This window comes from Paralichthys olivaceus, chromosome 10 (assembly GCF_024713975.1).
Source record: "Paralichthys olivaceus isolate ysfri-2021 chromosome 10, ASM2471397v2, whole genome shotgun sequence".
NCBI classification, from domain to species: domain Eukaryota; kingdom Metazoa; phylum Chordata; class Actinopteri; order Pleuronectiformes; family Paralichthyidae; genus Paralichthys; species Paralichthys olivaceus.
This window is the reverse complement of record NC_091102.1, coordinates 16,787,800-16,806,078: the sequence shown is the minus strand read 5'-3', so window position 1 is coordinate 16,806,078 and position 18,279 is coordinate 16,787,800. Positions and strand designations below refer to the sequence as shown.

The 18,279-nt window shown below is 38.7% G+C and overlaps 1 protein-coding gene across 7 annotated transcripts in view; it reads left to right on the top strand.

The window, feature by feature from the left end:
* Nucleotides 1–18,279, top strand: part of lrp1bb (low density lipoprotein receptor-related protein 1Bb) — a 247,304-nt gene that overhangs the window by 82,978 nt on the left and 146,047 nt on the right. For all 7 annotated transcript variants that reach the window (XR_011244330.1, XM_069533046.1, XM_069533042.1 and 4 more), the window contains one exon: nucleotides 2,447–2,584. Coding sequence is in view for 6 of the 7 variants with exons in the window: in XM_069533046.1 (XP_069389147.1) it covers nucleotides 2,447–2,584 (138 nt within the window). In the remaining variant the exon portion in view is untranslated. The remainder of the gene's footprint in view (nucleotides 1–2,446; nucleotides 2,585–18,279) is intronic.

Here is an 18,279-nt window from a genome sequence, read left to right as displayed (position 1 = left end):
CAGTTTCTATCCAACATAATTTGAGATTTCTACTTTAGGAATTGCCTAATACTACAGGGAATCAAGCACAGTTTATCTGCTTTTAACTCTTAGTCTGTCTGTCGTCCGCTAAATGTTACCAGTGTTATTTTCCTCATCCTTACGAATGCATGAAAAGATATATAAAGAAATGCACTCTGATGTGTATGACAAACATTTTTTGGAGGAACAAAAAATGGCAATTGGTGAAACACTGAATCTAGAAATGCAGTTACAATATAAACGTAATGACATGTCAATGACATATATTTGCCTCTGAGGATGCTCACCTCAATGTTCATCATCATGAATGGTCTGCAGGGAGTCATATCAGTACAATTGGATAGTGCAGCTGTCAGAGGATGTGTTAAATGAAAAACAGCACTATCCTGCGTATTCGACTCTGAGCGAGGGGCCAACACAGTACAGTAGTGTGGGAATTGACAGAGGAATCCTGAGCACCTCAGTCGTTGAGAGACCATCTGTGTCCCCCTGCATGACAGATCAGAGCCACTGAATATTCATGCCCCATCCTTTCCCCTCATCACATTAGATTAGAACCCATGCGGTGAGACAGCATGGGGAAAAGGCTGACAACACGCTTACGTTGTCAGAGACCCTTACAGCTGCGTGTTAAATAGCACATTTGCCAAATGGACATGAGCTGTGGCGCTGGGCTAAATGTTCAGTGACAGTGTTCCATATAGTGAGGACAGTTTCTCAGTGTATTTTGAAAGTTGAAGCATTCACACTTTGGTCAATCAACTCCCCACCTGGTCTCATGTAATATTTATAACCATTGTTCAGATGTTAAAAATGTCAGTGTTTTATAAGGAGAGTAATACATTCCATTTTTCCTCAATTATAACTTTTCATATGAAAACATATTTAATTTGACTACTGCTGCTTTTTAATAGAACATTAATTATCTATTTATATTACAGTAGGAATGTAAGAAGTGTTCTTACAAATACATCAATAAACACACGTCTGCTTAGGATTACATTGTTAATTGATACAATTGTACCATTGGGTGACAACAGAAAATTGTTAAATAATAAGATTTACTATATTTGAATTTCATTCCAATTTGTCAAATGTCTCGGCTGTTTTGCAATTATAATTTCACTTTTAATTTGATCACTGACATAAAAGTGAATTGTGTGAATACAGTACGGCCTCTTACCACCTGCAGTATTTTGAAGATGGAAACCTTCTCTTACTGACAACACATGCTCAATTTTTAAAGCAATATATGCCTGTGTTGTATGTATTTTCATTATCAAATACCCTAAGCTGTATGATGGATCACATATATATTTTTGTATCTTTCGCTTCAAATAAGCACACGTATCAAAATATCCATCCCATAAGCAGCAGGAAGTGAGGGAATTGAAAAAGGCGATGCTTTAAACATACTGGAGCTCAGCAGATGAGGCTGCCAGTTTGCTCATGTATGAAATATGAACTCTCACAGACAAGGTCACTTATATTTGACTTACCTAAATGTGGCATAGAAATCGTGTGAATCACTGAGGCTTGAAGAGATAGCCAAGAAACGTTCATTAAAGGAGAACATCTCCCATCACCATTTTGAGGCAGTAAAATTCTTGGGAGGAGAAACTAATGTGAGTCATTATTGTGTCAATACAGACGCTCTTCTACTTGTCCACATATTCCCTCCGTAAATCAGCGTGGGGATGACGGCCCTTTTTGGTAACAGCTGCATTAATTGTGGCGTCTCTTACCTTCCAAAGTAGAAATGGATGCTGTGAGTAAGTGATTGCCCGGTCGAGATGGTCTAAGTGTGCTGGCATGTGACTTCTTATGGGTGGTGGAGCTCCAGGGATTGTTACAGATCCCATCACGTGGGTGATAAATCTTCCCATTAAGTGGCTGCAGCGGCGCACTGGTAATTGATATCAATGTAGTTAAGGTGGAGATGTGACACATTTACAGTGGCAGTGCAGTGGTCAGCTGTGTTTTATGTGCTCTTGTGGCTGAGGGTCGCCTATGTGCCTCATGAATCCTTAAACAGCCGCTCTCTGCTGGCAGGGAGAGCAGTTTGTTATAGGACAGTTCGGCGGCTGCAAAAGCAGAGTCGTGAACATCTGTTTTGTGCAAAGAACAATGCTGTGAAGTATAAATACATTTGCATATGCATAGGTTTTTCTGCCTCCTATAAAGAGGTCATATACTCTCAGCACTTAGAAAGGCACTCAAATGAACATGTTTTTTACCTGCAAAAAAAAAGAAAGAAGAAATAGCTAATGATAATGACAGTGTTCTATTTCACATATGGTCTGTCTAATGCTCCAGTCCACATGCTGGAAAATACAGTGCTAAAGCTCACGTGGCTTTGCACTAAATACATACTGCTACAGTAAGAGAATAATGTTGTTGACTCTTGTTTCTCTTGTTATTCCAGGTGCACAGGAGGTGGTGATCAGATGTCCCCTCAATCACATACAGTGCATCGGGACAAAAAAATGTATTCACTTCAACAAACTTTGCAATGGGGCCAGAGACTGTGAAGACGGATACGACGAAGGAGTTCACTGCAGAGGTAAGAGTAAATGATGTTTTCATATCCTGATTCATTTTGCCTTGGGTTTAGAATACATAATATTATAAGCATTCTCATTATTATGGCAATTAATTAGATCATGCTCATCTTCTCTTCTCTGAGTCTTGCTTCTTTTTGCAATTGTGAAATGTATTTTACCCATTAAATCTTTATTGGATTTGTAGAATATATATCCGTGGAAAATGTAAACCTTTTTTTATTTCCTGCTAATGTGCTTTGCATAAGAGGTTCATTATTCCAAACGTTCAGTCAAGTAAATATACGCTGGAGTGTGGTCTTGTGTAATAGTGGGAGTTTAAGGTTTTAATTTGTACATGTGCATCCATAAGCACTGTTTAATATGCACTTTGTCACATGTAAATTCCACGTTTATTGCTTGAGGTTTGGTTTAAGAATGGCCGTTTGTAGTTCTAGTGGAGGAATATTGTAAACATGCCAGGGTTGGAATGGACTTCAGTGAGTCCTCCTCTCTTTTTATTGTTTGCGTGCAGGACTTTGTGTGCAGAGCTTTTTATAAACAGTTGCAGAGGGATGTTAGAACGCATTATTAAGTTTGAATGATTTACTGAAGTGCTGTTATTTTTTTCTTACGTTACATGTCAGTAAATACAGAGGTCTGTTAAGCAATCAAGCCAATCTTCAGACCCTAGTTCACAAATGTTCAAAACTAAAGCTAAGTCAGCTTGATATTACAGCTACAAAACCAGTGCTGTTCTTTTACACTGAGGACAATTTGCCAGAGTTATTCTATGAATGTTGTCATGACGGAAGTTAGCACACAGCAGTGTAGCGGGGGCACAGCAGTCTGTGTTAATCCGATAAGGTGAAAATGAAAATCATAAAATGATCAAAATGATATGGTGGTGATTTTAAACTGCAGTGTAACCCAGGTGCTGACCACTGCTATACTTTATCTGAAGATGTAAAAGAAGACAAGTTCAACTCAATCCACAGACTGAAGGCACACTGCCCCTCCCCCACTGACTACACAGCGCTGGCCGCCCTTTTTTTCAAACTATTGAATGTATTGCTTGTCCACAATCGGCACTGCACTTCCTCAGGCAATTTACAATCATTTTTCCAAGTGTGAAGCCGATTAGATGGACAAAATATAATGTCCACATACAGAAAGTCAGACGGATGTTTTGAGCTCCCACTGTCTAACTTCTGTGGCTGACCTGGTTGCCAAGGTGACTTCTCATCATCCTTCCTGTCAGAGCAGGCCGGAGAAACAGCAGGACAGCAGCACCAGGTGTTGTGTTACACATACGTTTTTTGTTGTTCCTCGCATTCTTAGCAACTATATCAAGCTGCTATACGGACACCTGGTTTGTGTGATAAGGCAGCATCTGCCTCGTGATGGCTGTGGTCTTGGCACAACATTAGCCCATGTCTGGCAGAAACCATGAACTTTTTTTTGACCTGTAAGAACGTTAAAGTCATGCTGAGCTTTGTCTCTGAGTGAGTGTAGGGTGCAAGGAAGCGGTAGCTTGTGATTCAAAGACCAAAAGGTTTGTATGTTGGCACAGAGCAGAAAAACTCTGGTGTTTCACTCCCTAAACTAATGCTTGCACTAAAGAATTTCCTTGGTAGACTGATAGACTGCCGGTGACGAGAGGGTGAAATTAAATCAATACTGATTGATGTGCGAAGACATCGTTAGGGTGTGTAGTATAGCTGGCTTGGTTTACAAGTAGCACGTTAACTTTATAGATCACCTTATTGATACACGTAGAAAAAGTCTCAGCACTACAAAAGCCTGGGAGAATTTATAATGCAACCACATAGATATAAATATAATTCCCTGCTTCCCTAATTTACTGAATTGTTTCTGATGGACTCAGTGATTTTCAGGGTTAATACTTCAGGTCTGTTCATCCAACTAAACAGCAAAGCAGAATGAGGTCTGCAAGCGTGGTTCAAACACAGACGGCGTTCATTTCATGTAAGGTGTAATGAAAATGCAAAATGCCACCTGGGAGAAATGTTCCACTCAGCCCCGGTAAAACACACAAGCAGCTTTTGCAGGCTCAACTGTATTCCCTCATTTTCTTTCGGCTTCAAAAGTGAGTCATCGCAGGCAGATAAATGACAGGTACTCCATCGATGCTGGAAGAACAAGATGATAAAAATCAGCATTGTCAAACTTTAAATTCAAATTAATATACAGGTTGTTCATAGAAGTCCTTTACACCTACAGCATAATCTATAATAATACTTATTCTGCTTCCAAATTGCTCCTTTCTATTACACATCCCCCAAAAGGAAACGTGTTAGACACTATAAGTAAGTAATAATAACGAAGACTCACCCTGGGAGCACTAATCAATCGCCGGTGGTGACAACGTCTTCAAAAAAGAAAGAGAAACTCAGAAACCTCCCTCCACTTTAAAAATGTTAAATGAAGGACAGAGCCACTGATGAAATACCAATAAATCCAGGGGCAAGCATTTTCTCTCATTCATCAGTTTAATTTGGATGTACTGCTTTGCATTTTAAATTTCAAAGTGTCAGGGTTAGAATGTTTTGTATTCTAAAGCTACCGAACGAGAGGGTCGCCTCATGTCGCAGCTGCTGCAGTGAGGACAACTCACTGTTGCACCGCAGTATTTACCATCCACTACCGAAAAAACAAGTTTGCAACATCTGCAACAAACTGTATATTTCCAGTATAATTCAAGCAATTCATGCTTTTGTTTGCATGCGCCCTCCATTTTTGCGTGGGTTTTCTCCAGGTACTCTCAGGCTTCCTCCCGCAGTTCAAAGACATGCAGATTGGGATCAGGTTAATTGGAGACTCTGGAGTGAATGTGAGTGAGAGTGGTTGTTGGTAAAGAAAAGAAAATGCATGAATGTTTTTTTATTGTGAACTAAACATCAACTTACTATAGTTTTCAATTTTACAGTCTACAACCTAAACTGAAATCTTAATTTTAGTCCACAAAATGATCTTTTATCTTAACAGAAAAAAATATTTATAGCTCCTTAAGATGTCTCCTACTATCCACTAATGCATTCCTGGTAATATTAATATGGATTATAAATAATGCTCTTTATTTTAATGACCACCATAACTCCAGCTACATCTGTTTTTGTGCTTAATTCATATTGAGTACTTTTTAGTCCTGTTGAATTGTATAGATGTTATCACTGATTTATCTTTGTTGGCTTCATCCCCATCGTCTGGCCCTTTATTACTGCTCTGGGTTCAACAGTCTATCCATTGTCTATGGACGTGTCACATTACAACTCTGTGTTGTAGATACATTTTAAAAGGTACCGCTTAGGATGAGTGATCTGAATGCTAACAGTCATTCCTCATTATGCAATGATGACATTATACAGCCAGCTGCTTTGAAAACTTCCTGGCCTGAAGTTTTAAAAAATAAAATAAAATATGAATGCATTTGTTTACTTTTTTAAAAAAAAAAACTTAATTTTAATGATACCATTGTGGTGATTCATGGAAAACCTCCTGCCTAATTTTTTTTCACTTAGGGACGTATATTTTATACTTTGTGCCTCTCACTCGCTCAGAAGCAGGAGAAATTGAGGTCACAGAAGAGAAGTTTTAGGCAACCAGCTGGGTCTCTTGCAAAACTTTTTTCCCTCCCTTTCCTGCCCACCTCTTATGAATATACATGCCGAACATCCCCAGAAGGGATTGGTATGAAGGTGCCCTGATGGAAAACCACCAAACTCTTTGCGCTCACCTTCAGGAGACTTGCTCATTCTTAATCACACGCTCATGGCTGTGCCGTGGGATCTCTGGAGTCTCCAATGCTTGCCTAGAGTAAGACAAATGTCGGAATTAAATAAATACAATTCAGCTTCAGACTTCATGTGTTATCTTTAGGGCACTCCAAGAAAGTGAACACAAACAAATTTCTATCAAATGATGGAAAAAAGAATCAGCCTGGAGCTGCTTAGAAACTGCATTTAAAGACTTTGTAAACGCGTTAAGCCCGGGATTAGATTTCTCCGAGATTTAAAAATGAAAGCTTAATTCTGGTGCCAGGCCTAATCCATGCCTGGACACTGCTCATTCAATATTTTCACTTCCCCACCAAAATATGTTTAATATTAAAGTAGTGTTATTAATTCTGAATCAGATCATTTACTGATATCCTGTTCAGGAAATTATTCTTGTCAATATCACAGTCTCTTTCTTTGTCTTTAGCAAATAAAGTATCACATCATGACATATATAAATATAAAGACAAACCTTTATCAGTATCAAGTTCTCAAGTTTGCATGGTTTCTCCTTCCAAGCAGTGATTGGATTTTAACTATCATGATAGCACATTAACAGCAGTGTTGGTATTTTAAAGTCAATGTCAGCTGTGCAGCCTTGACAGTATATATTGGAAATGAATGCAACATTATGACATTTGATTGAAGTTAGACCCTCATTCAGTTTTTTGTATTGCTGAAAACATCTGAGCTCATTTTTCTCTATTTCATTCAGGTTTTTTTTCAGACTTGTGTTGTGATAACTCTGATTGAGAAACTGGCACAATGCCAAATTTTCCCACTACCAACCAAGTCTGGTATGATGCATCAATATCACCAAATCAGACGCAATCAAACTCTTGCAATATGAGCCATTCAGAAAGTCTCCAGAGAAAAAAAAATATGTCACACTTAAAATAGAACCCTGTCCAACAATTTTTGGTAGACTAAGGGTTAGGGTTAGAAAGTAGGTAAACTAGATAAGCTGCATAAGAAGTTGTGGTGTGCAAACACAGTATTTTCTAGCTTTGTAAGAACAAAAGGTGAACACTGGTGAGTGCAGAATTCATTCAGGCATTTGTGGTTTTAAAGACATGAAATGTAAATTGATAATGCAAAATGTAACAAAATTCAAAAAATATTAGCCAATCTAGACGACTGGGATACTGACTTAAACTAAATCTTCATCTGCAAACAATATATTAGTTCCTTTGTTGTGAGATGCTAATGGTTAATATTGCACCACTGACGTTAGTAGTTAATTAAAGTAAAATTATTTAACTTAATGTTACGTTACCTCAGTTTCTGTGTGTTTCATCTGAAGGTGTTTCCTCAGGTTTTATGTTTTCCTCCCAATGATTTTGTCATGGGGCTTCTCTCCTGACAAAACTACACAGTGACGTTTTCTCTCCACTGCATTATATCTAAAGTGGGTCCAAATGTCAACCTGTTTTGTTTCCGTCGTGTTCTTTCTGCTTCTGTCTGTGTTAACTGATCTCCTACAGCCTGTTAGTTTTAGGTGAAAAGCTCGAATCAGCCTATATTTTCACAGTGCATGGTTGTGCTGCAGAAACATGATCTATAAGCACACAGGAGGAGACATGTGCTCAGCCATTCAAATAAGGTTGTCCCCTTTTTTTTCAACCAGAATATAGAATTTTAGGTTTGTTTTTTATTTTTTTAAACTTTAGTAGCTATTTGTTGATAAAATCCTAAATATGAGACCAGATAAATTATTATGTCATGCACAAAGCCTTAATCACAGGGCATTACAATTATTGATTTTGAATGGCATATGGCCTATTACAGCTGAGTTGTCCTTTAGATTCTCTTTATTTAAATGGACATGCAGTAAACTCTTGTCTTACAATATTTCTGGTTGAGTGAATGTTTAATTAACAAAAAAGACCAGACAGGTATACATGTAAAAATTGACCTTGTACTCCTGCTGACATTTAGACAACACATTAATAAGTTCTCTGGTGTTTTGATCCCTGACTAAGCTCGACCCACATAATTATTTTCATCTTTAATGACCTCATGATTGTAATAGCTCATGATTGCTTGACATTTAATGCAAAACCAGCCTATTTGTTGATGATGTGGAGAACAGAAAATGGCTGATATCCAACTTTACAGCAGATATTCTTCATCTTTAGTTAGATTTCCAGCCTTAAAAGAATGAGGTATGTGAAGCTAGCAAGGGCAGCTGGAGATAGTCTGCCAAATTCACATGATGCACTTGACTCTCATGCTGTCCAGAGCATTTCTCTAATATATTGCTGTTTAAGCTGTTAAACATGTGCTTACCCTCTCATTGCCAATGGAAGAGCTGCTTCAATGCTCACAATACAACCATAGCTGCCACAGTTATTGCTGGCTCTTACTATTCCATTTCATCCTGCTGCATGCCAAGATTCTGAGTTTTCCCCCAGTGGGGAAGTTTGTTACTCTCAGATCTCGCCTCTCTCTCTTTGTGCTAAGCTTTCAAGTGTTTTCTCCCTGGAAAAATTGATCAATGTTCTGTCTCAACTATATAATATCTCCTTTTGTTCCGTGGTACTTGTCTCAGTGAAGTATAATTTTGTCTATGAGCTTCCACAGCTGTTAAAATATGAGGATTTCAACCCCATTCTTCCACTGTTTATATCAGGATTATATAAAGGATGTATGAAAACACTTTTCAACTGCCTATTCTATGTGGTTCTTCAGCATACTTTGACAGGTAGTGTGATTGAAGGTCAATCGGCTTGTTATGGTGCTGTCGGGGAACGTAAGGCTGATGATGACAGACATTTTTAAAAACAAGACAACACAAAGGCTTACGGAAAATGGATGCACATTATACAACTTGAAATGAAAAGGACAAGCTTGAGAAAAGAGGTACAACTGCCATTTCTCCACATTTCAAAAGAAAGGCCTAGAGTAAACTGCAAATTTGGTTGTCAAACAGTGCCAGAGGTTGAAAATGTTCCCTCTGCACATTATTTTAGAATGTTTAGGATACCACAGTATCAAGAAAATTACGAAGTGATGAAATTACTTTTACACACTGGCCCTTTTCTGTTACTGGGTGGACATGTGCACAAGATTAAAAATACCAAGTAAAATAGGAAAGACAAAAGTGAAAAATCTAGAAAGAATCAGCAGACAAATCTAGTTGAATGATTTTTATTTTGGTCTGAGCAAATATCAACAATGCTTCCAATCCTTCATTAGCTTTGTAGTGCACTGGGTTCTTTTTGCTTTTCATTTTTCTTTAAATATATACAATTTTACCTATATAGACCAAAATAGATCAGATATAGACTGCGCAGTTGTCATCTTGCCTAAACAAATCCATGGCAGCACTGTGGGCTGAACCACATAGAAGCAGATGATTCTGTGTTAGTTGCTCTCAATCATTTCCATCATTTTAAAATTTGTGTAGGTCAAGGTCTTTGATTTCCTCTTCATGTTTATCTATGTGGTTCCTGCACGGCATGTTGTTGCCTTCCCAATTTGTTAAATGAAAGCTTTCCATTTCACAGAGCAATCTTAATTATCAAATAACCCTGAGCCTCAGTGAGTACTGACTACAAGCAGTCATCCACAAATGTATGGTATCATAATAGTGTCAACATCTTGTTGAAGCTGTGGTTTTGTGAAGTTCTTTTCAGGGCAACACTAGTATTACTAGCTGAAGTTTTTTTTTTCCAAATAGGTTCAATGACATTATCATTTTGAGTCCTTTTCAATGCCGCTGTTTGGCCACCACAAAGATCAATGTAACTTTGAGTCATCAGGTGCAATCTCAACATGGTGGTACATTTTTTTCAGTATGTAACTGCAAGTGAGTCCCAGTGGAAATGTACATACTTATCGAATAATAATGGAAATAGCTCCATGATGGTAGATGCCCAGATCCAATCAGAAGTCCAATATCGGCATCGGTGTGTGTCAGTTGAACCTCTTTCCGGTAATACCATTCCTTCAGACTTTCTGATATAGTGATTTATTTCTTTGGATCCGTTTGGATGTAAGCTGTTGGGGATGCGATTCAGTTCTCGCAGTCCACAGATTCAGCAGTGAGTAACAATTTTCTTGTTGTAGGGTTTTCCAGGGGAATACTGGCTTACTTTTTTATCAGTGTTTACTTGCTTTTGAAGAACCCCTGTAGAAAAGGTGGCAGCACTCCCCGAGTCCAGGACAGCACACACCTTAATGATCTCATTACCATTTGATAGCTTGACCTGGACTGGCACAATCTCTAGAGATGGTTATCACTCGGAATTCTTGAAGGAAACTAGTGGAGTATTCACTTCTGCTGCTGTAATTGCTTCAGTGCAGGGCTTCTCAACTTCAAGAGCTTTGTTTTTCCCAACATGCAACATCGGTTGTTTTTTTTCACTCAACTAACCTTCTGCTGAGCCTCTTCCTGATGTGAGTAAGTTTGTTCACACATCCAAAGCAAATTGAATTTAAAGAATGCAGCCTTCTCTTCGTGCTCTCTTTTACTCAACTTTTTACAGTTTACAGTGGTTATACAGTCACAATCTATTATATGTATCCCCAAGGTCATGCACTGGCTGTTACAGCGGTAGGGCTGCTCTTAAGAAAGACGTTCAAGTATCTTTTTGTTCAAGGCGTAATGTATGTTCCTGAACAAAGGATCATATGTAATGTTTGCTTGCCATTCATTGAAGTCAACCATTTGCTTAAAACCGATCCTTCATTTTTGTCAGCTTCTTCCCCCTTTATCAGTACTATCATGTCCACTTTATGACATTGTTTCCCTCTGATGTTTCATCATGTGCTTTATTTTTTCATAGTCCATCATTTTTTCAGCATTTACTTGGCATCATCTCTTTCAAAACAACTTTCTCTACTTCTCAACACTGCTGCCCTCTTCTCCCCTCGGCCCACTTCACCTTTGTATCTCTCCAATGATGTTGAGGATTCACTTTGTCTGCTCCTAATGCTCTTGTCTTTAGGTTGTGATGTCTGTTACGCTAAACTTTCATCATATATCAGACACGATTCGAGTCCATAGTAATCTTGACTACAACTATTCAGATCAATGTAGTCTGTATCTTGAACTTCTCTGTGATGATGACGTGTGGCAGCTTCCTCCAGCACCCTGATTTTATAGGCCCTCTAACATCTTCGATATATTTCTGCCATGTAAGGTTAATGCTGACTTTTATACATCAATGATTTCCATATCATAGCACCACTTGTCAAAGGCAACGTGTTTGCCCTCTGCAGAGACTATACGCTGATTTAAGCCATTTGAGGATTTGAATCAAAGTTGTCTTGTGAGAGCACTGGCTGAAAAGTAGCAAAACAATCTCATTACTGATGAGGAAGTAGCAGACACGAAGCAGACACGAAGCACGAAGCAGGATTGTATACTAAAAATAAGTAGCGTGCACTTTTGCTTATTTTCCTATGATAAAGCCCTCTGCAAAATAAACAATGTCTAACATGCACCTTCCCTCCCACACTCTTTCTTAACAACATTTAATTCTCTCTCTTGATTAACTTTTCATAACAACATCTCAAACAAAGGGTTGAATGAGCTTGTGATAACTGATGCACTTCTTCCAATATGACTAGTCATAAATGCAGCTCTTAAATTCTTGCTCCTCTAATAGATGGAACATTTGCAGTAAGTTGTCAATGTGATCGCTTTCCTCTCCGTTGTGGAGGTAAATTCAACCTCATCCTCTTCAGTAAAAGGTCCCATAATGCACTAAAAGAATGTCACATATCTCCACACAGATGTTATGTTTTCATCTGCATCTGTTACTTAGATCAGGGGGCGGATCCAGTAATTTATTCTCTCCTTCTTAAACATTGGTAGTGTTGGCAATTTCATGCAAATCCAAATAAATACCTGGATCTAGTAAATTGAAGTGTGGTTTTTATTCAGGGACTGTTGGGCTTTGGCGGAGGTGCTCTCTATGGATTGTAACTCATAATGTCGACAGTGTTTTATTGATTTATTGATTCAGTTTTCGATCTAGATGGATCTGATGATTGGAAGGCCCTTTTTAAACACATACAATTTTAGATTCTGTGTCCCATTTTGCTCAGCTGTTTGAGAAGTGGAAGTTCAAAGTGTTGTTGTCCTGGTAACACTTGTTACGATTGACTGCCAGACCCCGCTGCACACTTACAGAAACACAAACAACACAAACATCAGCAGACACTGACAATCAATATTTCATGCAGCTCACTTTGTTGCTCCACAGTCTGGAAAGATATTGTCACTCATATCATTACTTCCTCTAATATGAGGAAACAATCTGGTGTCATCAAATCCTATTACAGCGGATTTCCTTCCTCAGGAGTGGTTAGAATTAAAATTTCATTGTTTGTTGGAAGATTTCTACACCCACACCCAAGATGTTTCTTCCAGTATTTAAGGGCATGTCAGAAGCCTGGCAGTGCACCAGTTCTCAAATCCCTCAGCAAATTGTGCTTTGAGGGATTAACAACATTTACTGTCACATTTGAGTCGTATTTGAGCTACAGGATTAGATTTTTTCAAAAGTACATGTACATGCACATGTACCTCTCAATTTCATGGGGAAATTATACCTTGTAGACCATCCGGACAGCTCCATGTCACTTCAAAGCTGACATACTTGGGCTTCTCAGATAACTATCTAAATACTTAAATTGTGTCACCGCAATCACAGCACATCTTATAGAAATGATATTTCCCTGCGCACACTTCTTGAATGTTTGAACTCCAGAGAATATATGACCCAGTTTCATCGTTGCGGAAATCAATCTTGTCTTTTTGCCACCCAGAGGATACCAACCATAGCTATCCACTTGGAGAATAGGTTAAGCTTGTAATTTATGGGTGGAAATTCCACTCATTAAAGGTCCTTGTGCCAGCCACGGGTGTATACCTCCTGTGTTGGGTTTGCATATTAATTTAGTCCCACATTAAATACAGGCTTTGCTTGCAAACATAGATTTTGGGGGGAAAGGCTATTCACAGACAAAGGCTGTAGCCATCCCTGAAGAGAAGCCATAATTAGGCCAGATGGGGCAATCTGACTGTTAGCCTTGGGTTAGCTTCTTCTTGTCCATGGTCAGGCTTCTTGTTTGTGTTGGCAAAGGAACAGTGCCACAGTTACCATTCATACTCTGCCATCTGTTTGGCTGAATGTGTAAGGTCTGAGAAACTTCTGCTCGAGAGTTCTGTTATAAATGTGTGACGTTCTGTTTGACTGATGCTTGGAGGGAATTTTGTGTTGCAAATACTCATCATTGCCATAGATTTTAATCGATATTAATACTTTTCACACACATTTTTGTGGAAAGTAAAATAAACTCGTCATACTGCAGCTATGGTGTTTTTGAAAAGATAAAATAATTTTGGATGTATTTGTGGAAAGATTACTGTACCTTTTTGGGCTGGATTGATTTGTCTGAGGGATGCTGTGTGGTTGGAACATAACCTTCACTGTCAGTTATTTTCATCTCATCTGTGTGGGCATTTTTTCTCAATAATGATTGCAGCTGCAATTACCCACTTTTTTTCCATCTGAAACAATGTCCTCGTATTTTAACTTAATCCTTGAATTTGTCTCATGGGTAGAATTGCTTTTTAATTTCAACCAATGTAGTCAGATGTTAGGAAAATAGTCAGAAACTATTTTATTGAGGAGGTCTTAGGTGAGCATACATGTTGGTTGCCATGGAAACATAGTGTTCATCGACTCAGTACTACCTGGTTGAGCAATGACCTCAAACAAAAGCTAGTTTAATATCATATCTGTGGCTTGGCCTCTCCAAAAGCACATTTGTTTAGTTTAAAGTCATTACATATACACTATGGAGCTGCAACTGGTGGATAGCCACCTTGACTTTATCACGTAACCTTGATAAACTTGGGAATTAATTTTTCCATGCACGATGGTGGGCAGTCCAGAAACAGAGGCTGCAAAGCCGCTCCAAATCACGATCTGCATGTCAGTAAAGAAAAACAGATCTGTTATAACAATCATCCACTTGACCAGGACAGATGGGATACAAGGCCTGGTTCAAAATTTTGGGTAGGAATTTTTTTTTTTTTTATGACGTGTCAGTATATGATGACATATTTTGCATTCACTACGTGCTTCAGTTGTACAGTCTCTAAATCGGCTGTTTCTCCTCTCAAGTACGAGAGCTTGACCACACAGTTTGTGTTAATTTACGCTCGCCATATGTTCTGCCAGTGATTTGGTGACATTTCAATTTTCAGATCACTAATAGAATTTGAGGGAATCCTAACAGCCTCAAAGTCCCAATTTAACAAGGCAACAGAATCTCCTGAGCTTTGCATACAGTATCTTTGCCATCCATTTTTTTAAACCAGACATAATGTGATAACAGATGGAGTTAATTTTGTGCAATTGCTAGAATCATTCTGTTGATACATCTGATTATAGAAAATTACACTGCTGTAGACTGCAAATTAGCACTGGACTTTCTGGTGTGAATCTGCATATGCCTCTGTGCTTCAGACTGACTAACATTTGACCGCATATTCTCAGTAATTCAAATATTTTACAAATCCCAGTTTGTGGATGACAAGGCACAACTGTGTTATGTTCATCTGTTTGTATAGCAACTCATGATTATTTCTGTGTGTGCTCTGAACTTCAGCAGTCACCTCTTGCAGCTATTAACCCTAACCCTATTCTTTTAGCAGAAAACAACTGAATATGCTGCCTCTTGAGTTTATGCTTACAATTTATAATTTAAGTGGTTATGTATTCCTATGTGTCTTTTACCACTGTATTATGACTATCATCTATAGGGACAATTAGTGCCAGTATATATTAATAGTAAGTGAGAAAGATTATAGATGACGGTTAAAAAATAAGCTTTTTCAGAGCGTGTCTTTTCAACATATAGACTATTTGCAGACCATGGTATCAAGGCTACTACATGCACTTCTCTATTGACTCATGCTCTCAGTGGAAGCACTGCATAGCTCTAGATATGTGAAAGGCATCAAGCAGGCTCAGTGGCAGATATACAATCCCTGCAGCACTGTGTTTGCCAAGAGGGAAGGCTGATCATCTGGCGTCTTTGAGCTGATATAAGGATTATGTTTGAATATCTTCAGCCCAGCATGTAATCATTTTGCACACTGCTTCACAACAGGGAAGAGTGCTAGTTACCCGTACCACGCAATGAATAATAATAAAACACAGGTCACATGGGGACCACACTCGAGCCGGTGAACGAGCAAACAGAGACGGGTGCATCAGCGCCAGTTTTTGACCCACCTGTCAAGGGCTGAAAAATTGTTCAAAACTACCTCAAATAACTTAACAGGGCAACGTTGTAAGTGCTTTTCACTGTAGCATAGGCATTTACTGCAGCAACATATACAGATAGGGTATTTTGATCTGAATTGGAGTGGTAATTAAACTGGCAAATGTATCAATCAAATTTTATTTGCATACACAAAAATGCAGTAAAACACCTCTCAATGCTGCATCCATCCCGATCTATGCACAGAGCAAAACAATAACAGGAAGTGAGGAAACACATGCATCACTATACATAATACATCATTATTACACAGCTTCTAGCCTACATTTCCTACCTCCTGCTAATTCCTGTCCTGCATCTATAAGAGAACTCATTACAATTATTCTACAGATTTATTTTAGGTTTCCAGAGAGGGTGCAACTTCTGTTACACCCCCACTGTCAAGCCACTATAACAGCCAGCCAGTCTGGATCCTGTTCTTTCACCAAACCATTGTTTTTCTTGGGTTTGAGTGACTTACAGTGCATTCAAAGTGTATGGCAGTCAGACAGGCCTGAGAGTCTGTTTATACTGAGACCATTGAAATGCTAATGCCTCAGAAAGATGTCAGACTGTGACAATGTATCGCATGTGGCTCTTTGTAGCTAGATGTAATTGTGGTTATTTTCAACCTGCGGCCCTTTTTTCCCCCAGCTATCATGATGGGCCATTATATTCGCTGTTTTTGTCATTTCACTCTAGAGAACTTCATCGCTCCATTTTGCCTGGAGTGCTGCCTGAAGTCCACCCCAATATGTCTGCCACGATCTCACTCCATATAACCCACAAATAACACGTGCTTATCATCTGAATTAGCTGGACATTAAGGTTGTTGCTTCTTTGCTTGTTGCTTATAGTAACAGAAAATGTCCGTCCGATTGAAGTGACTTGGGATATTAAGCTCACACTTAATTTATTAAATGTAGTATTACTGGTGACACGATTGGAGGTACAGACTTTAAAAATAGTAATTCATGCTAATGACAGAAACTAGGACATTGATGTGAAAATGTATATGGTGATCCTTAAGATTCAGACCCGGCTTGGCTCTATAGAAAGAGTGAACCCAGACTTTTATTCTGATCCAGAGTTAATCAGGTACTTAAAAAAACCCTGTAAAGAGTAATTCAAAGCTACACAATAGATGCACTTGTTTTATGTAATGTCATAATCAGCGCTGCATTGTGTCAGCACATTAAAAATGTGAACCAACAGACTGTTACTTTCATTCTCGGAGGGTAAAACTTTAATGGTATCTTGTTAAATTGGGCTGAAAATGCATCCCGAGCCAGAAAGTAATCATTCTGTGTATTCCTGAGTGCCTGTGTAGTTTTTGTATGTATGTGTTTCTTTTTAAGCAGGGTGCTTCCCCTGTACATCTAAGAGATTTACTTTTTCACATTGAAGCAGTTCTCTTTAAATCAAAGAACAGAGTAACAGAATGAGCTCCTGAAACACATCTTAAGAGCTGAATGTTTCATCAATCCAAAAAAACATAATTTGGCAGCATTACAATTCCTGTAACACCTGTTAGCCAATGCAAATTATCTTCAGAAGTTGTATAAGTGCACGCAGACAACTGCACTTGCTTGTGTGTCTTGAAGACGTTTCCTCCAAAAGGCTTCTTCAGTTCTAACTGACTAATGGGGGGGTTCAGATATTCAACCTCTGTGTGTCTGTACCTGTTTTGAGAGTTGTTATGTTAAACAGGCAGGTCGTTGACCACCCCACCTGTTATGGGCCGTTGGGGTCCCCTGAGTCGACGTGTGAATGGCTGTTGATACGTGTAAATTGCAGGCCCACCCTGCTACTGTCTGAGTCATGTGGTCACTGGAGTTGGGGGGTGACTGGGTGTTGAGCTGCATTGCAGCATTGTAGGTAGGTGGCTGAAAGTTGGTGTCTTATAACACCCCCTCTGTTCAGAGAGGGTTTTTCCATGATGAAAAAGATGGCTTCTTCCTCCATCTGTCTTCTCTCGTCAAACCGGGTGTGGCTGTGGCTGAGGGGGTAGAGCGGTTGTCCTCTAACAAGATAGTCGGATGTTCGATCCCAGTCTTCCATGGTCATCAAGATATATAGATACACAAAATATAGCTATACAAGCATGAACATTTACCATCACCATCCACAAAAAAGTGCCACTGAACTGCCTGAGTGAAAGACTGACATTTGGGGAATCAGAATCAGAATACTTTAACGATCCCGGGGGGAAATTGTGTTTGTTATAGTTACAGTTACAGTAAAAGGTAGAAATATAGCTTAAGATTAAAAATAGAGTATAAAATAAAAATACTGAATAAAATATGAAATATATCCAATATTGTGCGTACTGTACATTGGATATTTAGTGCAAATTGATATGTTTGTAATGACTCCAGTCTGTTGACTCAGAGTTTTTCAGAGGGAGGAGTTGTATAGTTGACAGGGTTAAAGAAGTGCAGCACGCTGTCCAACAAGAACTAGACTCTTAAAAAAAACCCTGATACCTTGAAAGGAGAGTTTCTTTCATCGCCTTTTTTAAAATTGTGAGGCCTGTGCTAACCTTCCTGACATGTTTAGTAGTTTAAAAAAAACTTTTTTTATCTTGTAAAGATGTTACCTTGTCTTCAAGTGATAACTTAAGGTCTGTGTTA